General features: G+C 46.3%; 2 protein-coding genes across 4 annotated transcripts in view; one reads left to right on the forward strand and one right to left on the reverse strand.

Moving 5' to 3' along the window:
* Positions 1 to 626: 626 nt before the first annotated feature.
* cx52.6 (connexin 52.6) lies at positions 627 to 3,451 on the forward strand. Its single transcript, XM_034527942.1, has 2 exons — positions 627 to 1,910; positions 3,413 to 3,451. Exons 1-2 carry the CDS (start codon positions 627 to 629, stop codon positions 3,449 to 3,451), a joined length of 1,323 nt encoding a protein of 440 aa, XP_034383833.1.
* Positions 3,452 to 9,272: 5,821 nt separating this feature from the next.
* bach2b (BTB and CNC homology 1, basic leucine zipper transcription factor 2b) overlaps positions 9,273 to 19,566 on the reverse strand; it is a 79,970-nt gene continuing 69,676 nt past the window's right edge. For all 3 annotated transcript variants that reach the window (XM_034528022.1, XM_034528021.1, XM_034528023.1), the window contains exons 4-5: positions 12,225 to 12,431; positions 9,273 to 11,356 (exon numbers count right to left, since the gene is read on the reverse strand). In XM_034528022.1, the coding sequence (XP_034383913.1) occupies positions 10,838 to 11,356; positions 12,225 to 12,431 (726 nt within the window). In that variant the 3' untranslated portion in view covers positions 9,273 to 10,837. The remainder of the gene's footprint in view (positions 11,357 to 12,224; positions 12,432 to 19,566) is intronic.

Here is a 19,566-nt window from a genome sequence, read left to right on the forward strand (position 1 = left end):
ATGAATTTGAGGACAGAAGTGAACAGAGATGCATGCTGGAATTTATGCGCCAGATTTCGACCTAAATTGTTCCTGTTTCACTTCCACGCTGAATATGCTCTCTGAAACTCAGTCATGCAAAGCTGCTGGTGTTATTGATCAGATAAATAAAATCCAAGCCAATCTCAGTAAAAAGAAGTTCTTCCATACCCAACTGGAAAAACAAACACATTTATTTTGGGACTACTTTGCATGTGAAAAAAACGTGTCAAAACCCACAGTTTGGCCTCATTAGCATGTCCATATAACTCATTGCACATGGCTGTGTATTGATGTCATGTCTGGGTTGTACTGTCCTGGTGAAGCTGACCTCGGGGCACTAACGGGGCCATGTGCTGGATCAATGGCTTCAGACTGGAGTCCTAGTTCGCACCGGCATTGAAATAGTGTCGGCTACATTCGCACAGCGGGGTCTCCACAGTGAGCCGGCGGTGTTTCCACAGATGAGTCCGCGGCTCCAAGCTTGAGACGAGGACCCTAGAAAACGTGGAGGTAGTAGAGCTTCTGCCTTTCCACTTGATGAAAGAAACCCTACAAACTGCTTTTTCTTTGACTATCCACTGAAGAGAATAATTATGTGACAGAAAATGGGGGATTGGAACTTATTAGGGAGCATTTTAGAAGAGGTCCACATTCACTCCACCATCGTGGGAAAGATCTGGCTCACCATCCTCTTCATTTTCCGCATGCTCGTGCTCGGCGTGGCCGCCGAGGACGTGTGGGACGACGAGCAGAGCGAGTTCGTCTGCAACACGGAGCAGCCCGGCTGCAAGAACGTCTGCTACGACCAGGCGTTCCCCATCTCCCTCATCCGCTACTGGGTGCTGCAGATCATCTTCGTGTCCTCCCCGTCGCTGGTCTACATGGGGCACGCGTTGTTCCGCTTGAGGACCATCGAGAAGGAGCGGCACAGGAAGAAAGCCTTGCTGAAAGCCGAGCTGGAGGGGACGGACCCCGTCCAGGAGGACCACAAGAGGATCGAGCGGGAGCTCAGGAAGCTGGACGAGCTGAAGAAAGTGAGGAAGGCTCCCCTGAGGGGCTCGTTGCTGCGCACGTACGTTTTCCATATCTTAACCAGGTCCGTGGTGGAGGTGGGTTTCATTATAGGCCAGTGCGCTCTGTACGGCATTGGACTGTCTCCTCTGTACAAATGCGAGAGGTTGCCTTGCCCCAACAGTGTGGATTGCTTTGTGTCGCGGCCCACCGAGAAGAACATCTTCATGGTTTTCATGCTGGTCATTGCCGGAGTCTCTTTGTTCCTCAACCTCCTGGAGATCTTCCACCTGGGGGTGAAGAACATCAAGCAAAGCTTGTACGGATACAAGTACGGGGACGACGACAGCGTGTACAGGTCGAAGAAGAACTCCATGGTGCAGCAGGTCTGCATGCTCGCCAACTCCTCGCCACAGAGGTTGATGCACTTCACGCAGGTGTCCTGCCCCGCCGCGTCGGATGCTCACAGGCAGCATTTGGATCTGGCTGCCGCGGGCAACCGGAAGCCCTTGTGCAGCAGCGACGAGTCGAACGGACCTCACGCCGCGGGCCGGCCGCAGTACGCGGGGCCTCGGCCCACGCTGATGGGCGGCCACATGGAGATCCCGACCGCCCTGAGGAACGCGCAGAGGAAGCAGAGCAAGGTGAGCGCTTGCAAGGAGCTCAGCGACATGAGCGATTCACCGGAGAGCGACTACCTCCCCACAGCCAGGAAGTGCAGCTTCATGTCCCGGGGACTGTCGGAGAGCATGCTGACCAGTACGTCCGACAGCGGCAACTCCCAGAGCGGATCGGACGTCGAGGCCCAGCACTTCAACCAGGGGGAGAGTCTGGCGGTGACCCCGCCGCCTCCATCGAGCGGGAGGAGGGTGTCCATGGTGAGAGCAACAGAAAAACGGTCATCCGGTCATGTTTTGTCTGGTTCCTAAGGCAGGGAGACTTCAGCTGCTTCGCAAGGGGGCCAATTTGCTCAATGATGGTAGGTCGGGGGCCAGTTAATAAATATATAACATTTATAAACATTAAAAGGCCAATAACTCATCCTTCTTTAAAATTCTGACTTATAGTGACTTATTATTGCTAACCCCCCCCCCCCCCCCTAAAACCTTTCTTAAGTCGATTTCTATGCTTTTTTTAAATGCACTTTCATCGTTTTTCATGCACTGATCCATTTTGAGATTTCTGATCTGTTTTGTAATTATTTTTCCATTACGCGTCTACTTTCAGACTAGTGGAAAGAAAACATCCAAAATAGAGAAATGTAGGCGTTTATCTTAATGTCTAATGTCTCTTTGCGACAGTAGATTTCTCCTAAATTCCCCAAAAGACCGCCTTATATAACGCCTCATTTACATTGTAACACAAAACATAATTGTCTTCATGTAAGTAATCAACTGGGAAAAGTTTCATGGGGATATCGATCAGTTAAAATGTGTGGAATGTTACAGTACTTATCTTTAAAAGGCGTTTTCTCAAAATGAGTTATTTCTCAGACTGATGATCTCCATTTCAGCACTCACACACACACCAAACTGTCCAGTTTCATTCCTATCTATATTTTCCAAAGGTTCTTACACAGGGGGTTTAATTTATAGAACATTTTATTCCTAAAAACATTGGATTTGTAGTGGCTGTGGACAGTGTTTTCTGATTTATGGAGTGATACAAAGATATATCCAAACTTCCCTCTGTAAAAACCTTTGACTCTAATATATTAGCAAAGGGAAACAAGAACTTGGAACATGTCTTTGTCCAATCATCAGATGTATCTTCTGGAATTGTATGCACATTAGCACAGATTTATTAAAAGAATGCTTTGTGGCTCCCTTGTCAAAGCTAACGACAGAGCTTTGCATTTAGAGGTGGCAGCTCTTTGTCTCCCTCTGCTGGACGCCACTGATCAGTGACTTCATGTCACAATGAAAACTGCACTTATTAAAGACAGAGGCCCTCGTGACAATGTTTTTTTTCCCTTCAATAATAACACAGTAAAGTCATACATGAAAAGCAAACACACTTTATCGTGTTTTTGATTCATCTTTATTTAGACGTACAACATCTTCCATACTAATGTGGCCTCCCTCGTATGTATGAATGGTGTGGTCAGAAAGTGTGCTCTCGTGCACCCGTAACCACACCCACCGGTGACGTCACAGTGCACCGAAACACCTGGGCGTGGAACCCTGAGTGAGATGAAGTGAGATAACCTCAGAGGAAACAACTTTCTTTCTTTCTTTCTCTTTCATTCTTTCTTTCTTTCTTTTTCTTTCTTTTCTTTTTTTCTTTCTTTCTCTTTCTTTCTTTCTTTCTTTTCTTTTTTTCTCTTTCTTTCAATTTTTTTCTTTCTTTCTTTCTTTCTTTCTTTCTTTATTTCTTTCAGAGCATGATTCTGGAGCTGTCCTCTATCATGAAGAAATAAATTGAAAGTGACCGAGCTTTGGGACGGGAGCTCAAAAAGAACCGACGATCCCGATCGCAAAGGGAGTCTCGTCCCGTCTCAACTGTACCTTTGTGTTTCCACCGGGATGAGAGCGCGTTGCTGTGTACAGTTTATATGTATTGTGCCTGAACAAGAGCTTCATGATGACTTTTGTATTGGTAGTTTGCAAACCACTTGCTGAATGAAATATGAATCGAGGTTATTATATGTGGCTCAAAGCATATGCGACTGGTCATATAATGAGACCAAAAGCCTGCTCCAAAGACATTTGACTTGAGGATTGTGATTAAAGTTTGTGAAATTGGCAACTGCAAAAAAATAAAAAGTTGAGGGAAGTCCCTCATCAACGGTTTATGGTTTAGAATACAGAACGAGCTGGAGGAAGAAGGGCTCTTCAAATTCAGCATTTTCTTTTTCTTTATGCATATATCTCACAAATGGAAGCTTTTATTGGGGGGAATGTTTATGTTGTCCTGTTGTTGTTGTTGTTGTTGTTGAATTTTCTTCTTCTATTAAACATCTCTCTTCAGCAGGACCGGACTGTTTTGTCAGAGTGGTATGTGGTTCGGTCTAAAGATGACAATGAAGCAAACAGTGGGCAAGATGTCTCCCTCTATTGCATGATGGGTAAAGTGTATCCATCCATCCATCCATCCATCCATTATCACCCTCTTATCCGGGGTCGGGTCGCGGTGGCAGCAGGTTCAGCAGGCCGACCCAGGCTTCCCTCTCACCCGCAACACTTTCCAGCTCATTCTGGGGGATCCCGAGGCGTTCCAAGGCCAGCCGGGAGATATAATCCCTCCAGCGTGTCCTCGGTCTTCCCCGGGGCCTCCTACCAGTTGGACGTGCCTGGAAAACCTCTAATGGGAGGCGTCCAGGAGGCATCCTGACTAGATGCCCGAACCACCTCAGCTGACTCCTTTCGACACGAAGGAGCAGCGACTCGACTCCAAGCTCCCCCCTGATGTCCGAGCTCCTTACCCTATCTCTAAGGCTGAGCCCGGCCACCCTACGGAGGAAGCTCATTTCGGCCGCTTGTATCCGAGATCTCGTTCTTTCCATAGGTGAGGGTTGGAACGTAGACCGACTAGTAAATGGAGAGCTTTGCCTTCTGGCTCAGCTCCCTCTTCACTAAGACGGACCGGTACAGCGCCTGTTTTACTGCTGCAGCCGCACCGATCCGCCTGTCGATCTCCCGCTCCACCTTACCCTCACTCGTGAACAAGACCCCGAGATACTTGAACTCCTTCGCTTGGGGTAGGCAGTTTGCCCCCACCTGGAGGGAGCAATCCGCCGGGTTTCCGGCAGAGCACCATGGCCTCAGATTTGGAGGTGCTAACTCTCATCCCTGCCCCTTCGCACTCGGCTGCAAAACGCCCCAGTGAATGCTGGAGGTCACGGTCCGAGGAGGCAAACAGGACCACATCATCCGCAAACAGCAGAGAGGCGATCCCGAGACTCCCGAACCGGATCCTCTCGGCCCCCTGGCTGCGCCTAGATATCCTGTCCATGAAGGTCACGAACAGGACCGGTGATAAAGGGCAGCCCTGGCGGAGGCCAACACCCACCGGGAACGTGTCTGACTTACTACCGAGGAGACGAACACAGCTCCTACTGCAGGCGTACAGGGTCCGGCACCCCATACTCCCGCAGCACCCCCCACAAAACCCCCCGAGGTCTACAAAGCACATGTAAACTGGTTGGGCAAACTCCCAGGACCCCTCCAGTAATCATGCGAGGGTATCCGCACTGTTCGTCGGGTAAAGTGTAAACAGAGGAAATCTGCGGCTCTCTGCAGACAACTTATGAGAAAAAGTGGAGGCTGGAAAAACACCGACACACCAACCAGATTTCAGTCTTCCGTGACCTTTCCTACTCTGTGACCTGCTGGCTGCGGCCAATCAGGGAGGATCTATGGAATCAGTCCCCTTTAACCAGGTCCCGTCAATCTTTCATGGTTTGGGGTTTCAGTCCCCCTCCAGAGCAGAAAGACATTTATGAAACATCACAAGGTCACAGCTCATCTCAAAAGGAAGCGGCCTAAAGGGACGGATATCTCCCTCAACATTTTTGCCGTGTCTTTGCAAGAACAGCCACACGACACAGAACGTGATATGCATGTTTCTTTATTTCATAAAGAGAAATGGTGTCTAGACAAAAGAGTCATTTATATAACACTAGCAATTGAAATGAATGAAAATGGGGTTTGCACAATACCGTATTTACAATGGTTATTAAGTCATTTTAATCAATTAGGGTCATTTAGCATTTCAAAATTATAAAGGTAAGAACTCTTAGTAGAGAATAAGCAAATAACAGCTATTTCAAATTGACAATATTAACACAAAACAGTCATCTAGAAAAATGAAAGAAAAAAAATAACTCGACAACTTGAACTACGAGCTTTTAAGAGCTATTACATTAAAAATTGATGCACCAAAATCTACTAATACAATAATCCATATAATCTGTGTAAAAAGCATTTAGAAAAAACACCTGATGCAGTTTGCTGATACAGTATTGACCAGATATGAGAGGTATGAAGGATTTCACAGGTAGATAAGTGTGAGAAAGTCCACACTGGTGACTCAGGGATGGGGGGCCCGGGCCCCTGCATACACTCACTTCACTTGAATGTGAACTATGGCCTCTGCAAATTCTAAGGCAAATATCGGAGGTGCACTTGTATCCATGTAATGCTGACCCATCCCAGGAGCTTGTCTGTCTCTTTACACAACAACCGAGAACCAGTCCAATTGAACCGAGCGATTTTTACATGGCAAAAAAAAATAAAATAATGTATCAAACATGACACCCATTTGTAAACATTTTCCTTGTTTTTTTTTCTTTTTAAAGTTTACTCAAAGATCTCAGGCTGCGCATTCAACCAGGATACCAGATTCCTTTTTTTTTTTTTTAATTTTCTTCATTTTTTTTCTTTTTTCAATACAGTTGAGCAATCTGTGAGAAAGGCATGTTTTTGTTCATATTCTTTCATAGAACAACCTTTGGAGTTGAAAAGCCAGTGTTTGTTTCAGAGAAGCAGCAGCAACAAAATACAAAGCAAAAAACAAACAAAAAAGGTACAAGCATTTAATAAGAGCAGCTGCGATCTGCTGTAATGGCCATAACCCCCCAAAAAAGCACCTGGAGGATAACGTTTGAGGTGTTCATGCTTATTATTACTGTAACTTCATTTTAAAGCTGCACTAATCAATATATGAATGGATGTGTTCGATGTGTAAAAGGGTTGCCCTTAACTACAAAACAGTAGAAAGAAATAATCAACAACACTGCTTCCCTTCAGTTCGGCAGCGCATTTTTGCCTCTTTTAGCTCAATTTGTTTTCCCACCGGCATCTGTGTTTGTTTCTCAGGAGTTGGTGGAGACCAAAGCAGAGCTAAAAGATGAGCGAAGGCTGGACTTACATTCATCAGGTGGACACGGACACAACATCAAATGAACGAGAATGTTGCCCCGTGTCGACTCCGTGTGAAAGTGGGACACCCTTTGCCGAGTTGTCAGCCATTAAAGCTTAATACGGTGATAATATGTCAATGTTGTGTTTACAGCGTGTTCTGCTGCCCCCAAGTGGCCAGAAAAAGAAAATAATGTATTAATGCAGCTTTAAATAATACTAACAAATCACTTTTTAAAGGATTCTTTGCTTGACTCAAACAAAGGAAATCTGCTCAAGAGTGTCACCAAATGGTCAGTTCACCTTAAATGATTTAAAAAAAACGTAACTTAGTTGTATCTAGCTATGCAAATGGGTTTGGTCTTATTAACCAAGGTATAAGATTGCCTAACTTTTAAAATACTGTTCAGACTAATAGGACACTAGGTGGCATTTCTTCAGCGATGTGAGCACCACAAAGGAAATGCCTCCACTGGCAGTTATCCCATGAGAGCAATATCCCAAAAATCCTCCACCAAATAAAACCCAAACGCAAACATGACTACATGCCACAAGACCCAAGTAAGAATTGTATTTTAACTTTTTCTTGAAAGTTTGAACTTGACCCCCTTAACAACCAGCGGATGTGTGGCGTAAAACGCCTGTCACTGCACTTTGAGCAACAAAAAAAAAGTCGGTGTTGGAGCACGAAAGCAAGACTCGGGGAGCTTAGAGGTCTGGATGGAAAGCTTTTCTGACTTTAGGAGCCCCTGTTCATCCTGTCGTCATAGCTCGAAGAGGAGATCGAAGGGGTTTTGTTAATTGAATTATCAACATTCCACAGGTATGAAAGACATTCTTCTATATGCAAAAACAAGAACGTGGTCATTGTGGTATTCAATCGTTACATGGAAAAAAAAAAAAAAAGCACGTGAGTAGAAAAATGAGTTGCATAACGTTTGCAGAAAAAAAAAAGAAGCTCCTGTGTGTGTTGGTGTGTGTCTGTGCATAAACGGGTCTCTGTACCGGTCGTTTGAGAATTTAAAGACAGGTTTATAGAATACACTTACTCTGTTCGGCTGCATAACAGAAAAAACGGTCTCACACGAGACATCAAATTTGAAAAGACATCTAAAAATGTACATCATTTAAAGTCAGGGGGAGAACATTTCCAAACATTTCGTCCACACTTTTAAAGCCCCAACCCCAGATTTATTTGGCCGATAAAAATAGCTTATTTATTTGTATTTTTTTGGAATAAAATTCTTTTAGCTTATGAATAATAGTTATTCTTGTGCAGTAATTTGCACGTCGATATATATTTTTTAAACCTTTTCAGTTGTTACTTGCACATAGGGGACATTTTTCTTAGCTTTCGCCCCGCGAATTGAAGGCTACAGTGTACAACAAGACCGCCAACTTTGTTACCCCTTTCAAATCTTGACAAAGGCAGCGGCAGACCAGATCCTCTCCTTCTGCTCTTACCTTTCACAATAAAAGCCCTAGACATATACTCAAATTAGCATTCGCGCCATATATATTTGCCACGCGCCCCCCGGTGTGTTTAGTAAAGTAAAGCATGGCGAGGACAGTGAACTTCAGGATCACGCCGCCCTTCTTTCCAGAAAGAGGGAAGAGATGCTCACGCCGATGTACAGAAGCTAGCGGAACAACGGCTAGCCGACTGTGTTAGCCACATTAGCGTCAGTTCTCAATTAAGCTAACGGGGCGGTCGCCATTTTCGATTGGGGCTTTAAAAAAAAGAAAAGAACGAAAGAAAGAAAAAAAGAGCAATGAATAAAGCTTCACATTCCAATTAGTTCCAACCAGTTTGGGCTAGAAGCCTGCGGTGCTGCGAGGGTTGAGAGGATTCAGCCCGTCCTGGCCGTTTTATACATAGAAATTCAATAAAAATAAAAATATCATTTTGAAAAGCTCCCGGAGGGGAACATTAGCTATAGACAATCTAACTAGGCCTACGGCTGTAGGCGGCATGCATGCACGTCACAAAAGAGGATGCTCATAAAAACGAATGCACGGTCGGGGCAAGACGTGTTACTTATCTTAACATGATTGTTTCTCAACCACTGGGACGACACACACACACTGCGTGCACGTCAAAAAACGAAACCAGAGTTAGCTTCTTCACTTCCCGAGGAGAACACGTTCCAGTGCGAGGCGCGAACGCTCTCCCACTGGAACGTTAGCTTGTTTTGACGTTTCGGCTTTCGGACGCGGTTTCTTCACAAAAGACCTTTTTGAATTGTGTAATTATTATGATCATATCAACGAGACGTTTCCTCTCTAAGTGCTCCAGTCTGAGACTTTTTAAGGGGTCCGACACAAAAAGACGAAGACCCCCCCCCCCCCCCCCCCCCCCCACACCTCCCCTCCCCCCTGTTGAAGTGCTAAATGGCTCTGAGCGCTCAGGGCCAGAAACAAAGTGCCTGATTTAAGTCAATAATTTTTCATTTCGGATGAAATTCGAAAAAGCATCCGTCACTTATTTTTTATTTGTTGCCGTCTCTATCAAACGGCAACACCGCAGCATGTCTGTCGAGAGTGTAAACACGAATAGCGTCTTCAAATACTGATGGAAAAAAAAGAGATTTCCTCCGAACAACACAAAGCAGAACTGTTATTTTTTTTTTTCACATTTTAAAGAGGAGTCTTGAATGTCTAACTTTTAAACATGCATGGGGCTCCAGAATTGTACGCGCGCGTTTGACGCGTTGTGTCTGTGTGTGCTGCACGCGTGTGTCTGCATGTGTATCGAGCCGATTTCCTGAGTAGAAGAACGCTCACCTTGGTGGGTTGTGCGTTCGTTAGGCAGGACAGGAAACAGCAAAACATTTCCCCTCAGCAAAAAATTTTTAAAAAAGGTGCTTAATATAACCCCGTGTGACAAAATAAAAGAGAAGAAAACAAAAGAAACATCTAAGCTTCTACCTGTACAAAACCACTGTTACAGTCATCATGCTCCATACTATGTACATTTCTGCCAAACAAGCACTTGAAAGTCACCGGTACAACATCTAAATACAATGGTATTGCTGATGAGTGGAAAATAAAAAATAGCCATTTAACCGCCTGCAAAAAAAAAAAAAAAAAACTTTTTCCTTTCAATTCAGTGCTGAGGAAGGCAAAGGAGGAATGTTTTCAGGTTACAGCCTGTACAAAGTTCTTCCGCACGGAAATACAAACGCGTTTTTGTTTGTTGTTGTTGTTGTTTTTTGCATATGAACATTTTACCGTGTGGCTGCGTCTCCACTTCCCCGTGTGCGCAGAAGCTGTGTTGTCATTTTTCATGAATTACGTCGAACATTCAGAGGATATCTTTCTTTCATTTCTTTCTTCTTCTTCTAGTTTTTTTTTTGTTTGTTTCGTTGTTGTTGTTGTTTTTCCTGAGTTTGAATTGTTGTGACGAAAAGGGCCACTGAGATATCGCGAGAGTAGAACCGAGAGAGAGAAAAGAGAGAGAAAGAGGTAGAGAAGATCTGTAGAGAAAAAAGTGGGTGAACAAAAATTTAAAAAAGAGAGAAAAGGCAGGAACAGAGATACTGTCGGTACATAAGAGAGAGACCAAAGAGCTGCTGTTTAGGTCCGATGAGGTTTAACTGTGAGTTGTGACTAGCGGAGAACAGAAGGCTCCGCTGTGGAGGCTGCTGCCGGGGCGAGGATAGCACCATTGTCCGTGTTTTGGTGAGAAGTTCCCACTCCGTCATGGTCAGAGGAGAGAATACCTGGAGAACAGTATTGCTGCTGTTAAGACAACTTTAGTGTCGACCGGTCCAAAAAGAAGAAGACATAAATACAAACGAAGCTTGTTTTTCAGTGAAGAGACCCCGGAGAGAGAGATAGAGATAGAGAGGAGGGGGGGGGGGGTTGTCAGAAGAGTAAAATTAAATAATAATAAAAAAAACCTAAAAAAATTCAAATACAACGACACAAAGAACCACCACTACTTAGTCCGTCCTTGGCTGCTCGTCAGTTGTACATTTGTCAGTCATTTCCTGGCAAAAATCCACCGTCACCGCCTGGTTGGACTTCCCTACGGGCAGCCCCGACTTTGTGTACACGCCGGCGTCGCGGCCGTCCATGTCCCCGTCCTCCGCCCCGTTCCTGACGGCCGAGTCGGGCTCGCTCTCCGAGGGCCCGTCGGGCGACCCGTGGAGGCTGAGCTCCGGCGTGGCCGAGGCCGAGCGGCCGGTGAGGTCGATGCTGCTGCTGGTGGTGTGGGTGGTGGTGGTGGTGGTGTTGTTGGCGGCGTTGTTTTTGTTGCTGGGGGCGGGCTTGGGCTCGTTGCTGTCGGAGTTGGGGGACCGCAGCACGGGGCAGTAGTGGTTCAGGGACTGGACCTGCTCGGGGCTCAGCTGGACGTCCCGGCACACCTCCTGCGACAGGCAGGAGAAGTTCTCCCACAGCTCGCCCATGCACGCCTTCAGCTGGTTCCTCTCCGTCAGCAGCTTCTCCTTCTCGCACACCTGCACACGCACAAACACACAAACACACACGCAAAAGAGTGTATTTAGCTTCTTCGGTCCAATACAAATGGGAAAGATCTCTCTCTTAAATCCCAATAATGTGTTTTAAGTCTCCCCCCATGCATTAGTTTCTCTTAATCTTAAATCCCACCCAAACATTCACTTTTGTGAACTGTCACTGTATCCAGACAGTTGTGCACGAGACAGATAAACTGTGAACAACATTGCGTTAGTCTGCCTCCTTTTAGTGCTCCTCGTGGCATTTGCAAGATTCCGAAAACAAACAACCAGTTTAGAGACGAGTCTCTTAACATAAAAAATAATTCTGCTTCGGAGGGCAAAGAGCATTGTTCTTGGGCCAAAAATGTAAATGATTCCAACATTAGGATTGTTTTATCATTGGTCCATGAGACTGCTGTGAATAGATGGGGCTGGAGGACAGATAGGATGTTGTTGCAGTTCCTACTTCCTGCCAGCAGAGGTAGACAAAGCCCATGTTCCTACAGGCGTCCATGTTTGCACAGAACAAAGACTTCCATCGGAAGCACATGACAGAGGGATTATCTAAAGGGTAACATCGGTACTTTGACAACATTTTCAAAGTGACTAATGAGCGACGTCATTTTTTCGAAATTGGTCAAAGTATGAGTAGCTAAACGAACAGCTATGTAACCGCTCTGGGTAATTCCTCATCGTCAATAAAGTAGTAAAAGTGCTTGTTTTGTGGCACTGGCACGCTCCGATTGCTATGAAGTGTCTGCCAACAATGTGTAAAAGACCCTACATAGAAATAAAACCTGTTGTTTTTGGATTGATCCGGGTTCATCGCGTCGTCGTTTCCTTTGCCTTTTGCTCAAGGTCAACTCACCAGTTTCCGGATCTCGCACTCCAGGTTCATGATGCAGTCGAGCTTCCTCTTGCGGCAGCGCTGCGCCGCGATGCGGTTCTTGCTCCGCCGCCTCACGTCGTGGATGAACTCGAGCTGCTCCGAGGTCAGTTTGTGCATTTTCACCAACATTTGGAAGTCGTTTCGAGGAAGATTCGTGATTTGATCGACGGGGAAAGGCAGCTTCACCTGTGGGGAAAAAGACCAGACATCGTGTCTCGTGAATTGGAATTCATTTTGTTATCGAGCATTAATTAAGGTGGACGGATGTGTGGATGGGCAACATCCTTAGTTCATCTTTCTTTTTGTATGGAGGCCTAAATAAAGACATTCATTAATACTTTGAAAATTAAATTAGGCCTGCATGACATATCGCTTCAGCATCGACATTGAAGAGCGCACGTGCATTGGAACATCACAGGACGTACGATGTCTGGTAAGAAAAAGGAAAACTCACAGGGATCTCATCGACCACGGCTAATCTACAAGAGAAGTCGGTCAGGACCTCATTCAATCAGATTTGAGGGTTCCAGCGAGGCTCTGTACAAAACGCAACGTCAGCTGTCCGGAAATATGTCACTATGTACTTTGTCGTCATCTTGTGAATATTCATATGAATATTGTAAATGGTAAAGGGACTGTGCTTTTCTAGTCGACTGCTTTGCCACTACATGTCATAATTTATCCATTTACACATATTCATACACTGATGACAGGAGCGACGATGCGAGGTGCCAGCTCTCACCTTCAGGACTCTATCTAACCATTCACACCCATTCACACACCGCAGGAACAGCCTGAAGGAACCATTTGGGGTTCAGTGTCGACATGGGCTAGCGGATCGAACTGCTGATTGAAGGGCGACCCTGCCCTGCAATGAGCTTCCTTAAATTAAATTATGGACAGATTATTGAATAGAAAAAGTAAAAAAAAATGTGCGATCGAGTCGGACACATGAGTACGTGGAAGACGGTAAAAAAAAGAACGAAAAGACGACGAAAAATCAGTTTTGTGTTGTTCTGGCCGATCAAACCTCTGCAGGGTGATAGGGTTGCTGCTCTGGGGAGGGAAGGAGGTGTCAGACAAACGTCGGTCCGCCCACTCCTACAAAAGGTCCAATCAGCTGGAGAGAAGTAAAGAATCCGTGCGGGTTTACAATCGGCACACACGACTTTGTTTTTACTTTGAGTTTATAATCTCACAATTTAAAGAGCAACTTAACGCCCCATCTGCCAGTGTGCCGCCTTCACACTGTGGCCTCGGTTGTTTGCTTGGTTGCGTTTAATGCACAGACAGTGCACAAAGGATTTCTAACATTCTTTTTATGCAGTACATTTCGTATTTCTGCAGGGTTATGTAACTGGAATGGTGGAGAGGTCTTTGAAACAAAACATCATTAGTACATTTTACCAGCTGCCGGTTTTGGCACTGGGTTTGACTCTTTTTCAAAGAATGTTGCCCGGTGGATATGTTAACACTACAGATTTGGCCCAAAGCCATTTTACAGTATAATGAAGTAATAATAAAGGGAATTTGGATATCTCTAGTTATCGCTCTATAAATCTGAAAATACTCTCTACAGCCATACCGTTTTGCTATGTTTTTTAGAGATACAATGTTTTATAAATCAGGCAATAAATGATATGTCAACAATTCCCTGCGTCGAAAACCTTCAAAATATATACGTTTGGTGTGTGTGATTGCTGCCGTAGAGGGAGATTCTGGCTCCAAAAATCCATTATTTAAGTAAATTCCTCACATTTCAACGAATAGATATCATCATGAAACTTCCCCAGGTGAATACCTACATTAAGACAATGTTTTTTGTGTATTGTTTTCTGAAATGCTATCTTTAATTATGCAAATTAGGCATTTTCTAATGCTGAATTTAGGAGAAAATCTACAAATGCAAATAGAAACAGTAGAAAATTGAACACCTAAATGTGTATTTTCGGATGCTTTCTTCCCACTAGAACCTGAAAGAAGACAAAATAGCCCCAAATCTCAAATGACCAGAGCATGAAAATGTGGCCCGGCGGCGTCTCGCCTGGATAAACGTCTCCTTTGTGAGTTAACGGGGTAGATTAATGAAGGGCCGTGGCTCATTTCTCTAGGAGCGTAGAGGAGAACGTCCAAGGTGAATCAAAGCATCACCGCGCCGGCTTGCTGCGAAGGCAGCTGCAGCTTCCTGCCACGAGGTGGCAGGAGAGCGTCGCTTCGCGGGACTAGCGGGCCTTGGTGTGAGCCGCCAGCACTCTCCGCCTTACTTTTCACATGGAGCGCGCATTCCCAAGCAGAGGGGGAAAGGTGATCCAAGAAAAGCGTCCCTCTCCATCTGTCCCTAAGCAGCTGGAAAGGTGCCAGTGTGACAGATTGAGGGGGAGATGGAGGGCGAGGGGGGAAGTGACTCGTCAACCTGATCCAATTCGGTGTCAGGTGATTTCTGGGGGCATGGATATCTACGCCGGCAACTAGCGGAGTCCTTCGCGGGGCTGCAGAACAAAAGAATCAGCGGGAACGAACGCAGCGGCGAATTGGTAAACCCCCGGCCCCCATAACCCAAATAAAAGACACCACGTCAAGTGTTTATTCACAGTTTGAAGAGCAACAATGACTCGGGCCTCCCTCCCTCAGGTGATGGCAAACCTTGTGATAAGCACATCACAGGCAGATCCACCCCAGCGGTATCTGCGTGCACCAGGGATCCGCAAGCTGTAGGCGGCGAGTGAAGCGGTGGAGGCACAACAAAGGGCCAGAGGAAGACAGCCGGGGAGAGCTTGGCAGAGATGAGAGGAGCCGCGGCTCCCTTTTTCCCCTTTACACCCCCCTCCCCTTTCCCCGTGGCTGCCTCTGAGGAGCGCAGGAAGTCAAACAAAGGAGAAAGAGGAGCGAGAGACTCCTCGCTCCCGCTTGTACCTGGCTGCTCGAGGCCGGGGTGGGGGAGGTGTGTGTGTGTGTGTGTGTGTTTGTGGGGGGGGGGGGATGACTGCAGGTGGCGGCAGCTTTTTTTTTTTTCTTCCCGCCAAACGGTTACACAGCGTCACCTGGCGTAAGCGGCGCTCTTGGGGAGGCCGGAGCAAGGTGCCTACTCACGACAGAATCCAAATCTAGACGTCAATCTGCCCCCGATAGAGGGAAACGGCTCAAGTTTCCTCATTAGAAGTGCAGCCACTGGGAGCCGCCAGGACCCCCCCACGCTCCTCATCTCTGCTCCACATCCGCATGCAGACACATGAATAAATAACGACCCGAGATTTCAAGGCCACGCGCCGCTCTGCCAGGGCATGACAGCTCCAGCCTCAAACAGAGGAGCAGGGGGGGGGGGGGAAGCTATAAAACATCAGCACACACCAGCTTCATCTAAAACACAGGGGGGCAAAGATGACTCTGTTTGTCATCAAGTAGCCTCCATGGGTCTGATGGGATCTTTAGCCAAAACCCAGAGCTGGGAAGGAAGGAGACGATGTGACCTTGGTTTCTCCTCCCCCCCCCCCCCCCCCCCCCCCCCCCCCCCCGCCATCCTCCACCCGCCGCCGGTACACAGGGGACGGCTATATTTAACAGCTTCACTGCGAGAGAGACCCAGTTCAGCAGCGAGGCTGGGGTATGACGGAGTGCGATTCAACGGCGGTCGAGAATTCACAGCCAACTGTCCCAAAATGTGCGTTTCTTCCTCTGCGCTCCTCGTTCTCCCTCCCCTCCCCTCCTCGACGGACGCTCTCTTCCTCTGGGTCGTGATAGAGTGTAAAGTACACGGGCATCATCTGACATCAGGACCAATCGCTCTGCTGAACCTCATTTGAATCGTTTGTTGCATGCTGGTAAAATCATCTCATCCGATCCTGTCAGATTTGGTCACTTTAAAGCATGTTTTTAATTTTTTTTTATTGTAACCAAAGGTATTTTCTAAAAAACGAACGCCACTTGAGACCTCCGGTCCAGAGGTGTGTCGTCCTTGTCAAGTAAAAAATAAAATGAGATCATATCGCGCGATATGAGGTTGAGCATTCTGCACGTCTCTGTAATTAACCCTGTTACACCGCGCACGCTTGTAAATTAGATTATGAAGAAGCATCGGCGCTCTTATCCTTAGTCAGATCTTAGCGAAGATAACGTGAGGAGGTTCAGTAGCAACTGTTCTGTCTGGGGGGGTTAAAGCAATAATCTGCATGTTTAGATAAATAAATGACTGTTTCACTGCTTACTGAATCATCAATAACAACAACCTAAGGAGCTTTATTTATGCGAGCAGCGCTCAGTGTCACAGACAAAGCATCTGATGCATGTTACTTCAGCGGCAGCTTGTTTGGAATCAACGCGAGGAGAAACGAGGAGTTTATTGGAGAAAAGGTGTCAAAAAAACACAACAAACTCACAGCACTGGACTTTTCTGTTTGATTGCCAAGGCATTTCTGGGAGTGCAAATAAAAAATGCAAATAAAAACACCACGGCACAGCACTTGGCCGCCGAGCTGCAGCAACGTGGCCAAAATCAACACAAGAGCAGGACTAGACCAGGACTAGACCAGGACTAGACCAGGACTAGACCCCGGCTGGCCCCGAGGGGCCCACGTACTGTGCTGTGCTCTCCGCAACAAATAAACAAATAAGAGCGTGAAACATATCTCCTCCGTTTGGGCTCTATATTCGTCCTGTTCCACTGAGCGCCCCGGGGCTGATTTTGGGGGGTAATGAATAGGCACTGTGTCTCATTTCTTTTGATACTACTTTTTGTTGTTGTTGTAAATGCATCAAGCTGGATAAATATAGATTTCAAAGTAAAACGCTTGGGTAAACTGCACTCCTCTTTCTCAATATGAACAAGCCTCCCTCTGCGTACACCGTAGGCTAAAAAGTAAGGCTTCCTGTACTACGAGACGTACTTTTTTCATATGCAACGCTCTTGTGGATGAAATCTATGAATTTATTAAATAACCATAGTTCCCAAGAATGAAAAGGGAGAAAAACGGCATCATTTTATGACTAAAATGGGTCAGCAGCTAACATTACGATTGGCAAATTGGACCGCAGCCACTTCATATCTAGAGTATAGCAAAGGTTATCTAGTATTGTGCAAGGGCAGCAGAACTGATATTGAGGCCTGTGCACTTCCTGTCACGTGTTCATTCTATTTCATGTTTTGCCTGATACCAAAAAAAAACTAAACAATGTGCTGATGTATCAGGACTACTTCCTCATTCCTTCCTCCCACTCGCTCTGAGATCAATAATTTCACCGCTGTGGTCAGACGATACGCTAGAATGAGCTCAACGCCTACACTGCAACCGGGGAGCCGGAGCTCTGGAAGAGAGAGAGAGAGAGAGAGGTAGAGAGAATGCAGGGTACATTCACAGCTGACATGCTGCTGGTTACAGTGGCCACTTTCTGATGTGCGAGCTATAAAGTTTGAAAGTGTAAGAGCGGCATCAACACAGCGATGCCAGTTTCACAACAATATTTACCTATTTATGTTTGCCAAAAAAATATGCCCCCACGCCGGTCATAAAGTGTGCTGAATGGAGAAATCTGCTTGGTTATTATTAAGTGCTGCAGGGGCCACGTACTTTTGAAGGCCAACCAGGAAGTTAGAATCGCGCTGCGGCCTTAGACAAAGAGCCAGTGGGTTTTTTTTTCCTTTGGATTTTGGATTATTGCAGAAAATAGGCTCTGTTTCGTTCACTTCCATGATTTTATGCAGCATGAATGCAATGGGCAAAAGTAAAAAAAAGAAAAAAGCTAACGCTAGGCTATAATTGATATTCAACTTTAACTTGGCAATTCACATCCCGCCCTGGTCGGCGCTCAAAACATTTCTGTTTCTCCGTCACACTAGGCATGATTTTCTTTGAACGTAATAACAGTTAATTCCATCATTGCTGTCGCATGGTAGGTACGTCAGCCGTCTACATTACTGCTGTCAGAACAAGTAAGACCATATCGAGTCACATCGAACCCCTCGAAGAGCCACGCTTGGGTCCAACTCTTCATTTGCAAAGCGAGGGAACGTGGTAATCCTCTTTCAAAAAGCTGCTTGTCTGTCTTTTGAAGGAGACTCTGCTGCTGCGTGAAGCTGCTAATAGATCTCAGGTGTGGCTCATATAAATGCAACAGCTCGTAACCACAGAGCAGGAGCTGCTCGGGCTACCTTAAATGACTAGGCTTCGTTCAGTCTGCGCTGCACTTTTTAACAACTTCCTTCCTCATCGGGATCCACTGCATCTAGTCCGCAGCCCGCGGCTGCAGCTAACGCAGCTGCAGCTAACGCAGCTTTGTTTGTACAGACAAATTACAGAGCTGGGGGCGCGAGGGAAACAAGTGGAAGCATGAGGTAGCACTTCTTCACCACATGGAGGCCAAGGGAGAGTAACCTAACACCGAGCTTCACTTTGGAAGTACCTCTCTGCTGCCTCCGCTTCGAAAGACGGTGCAACAAACTGCTGCGCAGGCGGCTCTGGGAAACATTCATTCATGAAGGAGCTTATCAACGGCCCGCGATAGCGAGTGGAAAGCTGGCAGATAACCCTGTGTGAGTCAATAGAGATTTGACAGAGGATATTGTGTGGAGTAATGGAGCGCCATCAATGGCTGACACATACATAAACACAGTCCTACCCACACAAAGAAATGACAAAAGGGGACTAAAACGTCTCCTAGTCATTTTTTTTGGGCTGCACTCCCGGTTGATAGCTTAGCGCTGTGAATCAATCCGACATCTTTTACAGGAACCCATTCAGCAGGCCCTTCGGAAGCCCATAAATCTAATGGCGGAGGGAGCTGCGTGCCACGCTATGAGGGTAATAATTACACATTACTGCTGAGCCGCTTTATCTCGCAGCTCTGGTTGAGCAGTGGAACTGAATTTTTTCCACGGTAAAGCGAAATCCTGTCATGTAGCTCCAACCCTTGCAACACACCGACTTGCTCTTTGAATCGGATCGCCATGGCAACGCACCACTTTCACTCTCTCGCCCTCCTTTCTGCCCCCCCCCCCCCCCCCCCCCCCCCCCACACACACACACACCCCCGGAGACACTGAGTGCAGCCCTCGCCACCAAGCTCATCAAACATTATTCTGCGTGCACCTCGAGCACACATCACTGACTGAAGAGTTAAGATGGCCTATTGTTGACTTGGAGCCGAAAGGTCGTAAGTTCAAGCTCCGCAACAGCCAACATGTGATGTCACAGTCTAGAGAGAGACATATGACAATGCTAGGTAAAAACTGAGTGTTGTGATGTATAATTTATGGTAAAAAAACAGAAACAACATTTTTGTAATCCTTTTCCAAGCTCCTAATAGCATTCGAGAGCCATTTTGGAGTTTT

The sequence above is a fragment of the Cyclopterus lumpus genome, chromosome 24 (genome assembly GCF_009769545.1).
Source record: "Cyclopterus lumpus isolate fCycLum1 chromosome 24, fCycLum1.pri, whole genome shotgun sequence".
In the NCBI taxonomy this organism is placed as follows: domain Eukaryota; kingdom Metazoa; phylum Chordata; class Actinopteri; order Perciformes; family Cyclopteridae; genus Cyclopterus; species Cyclopterus lumpus.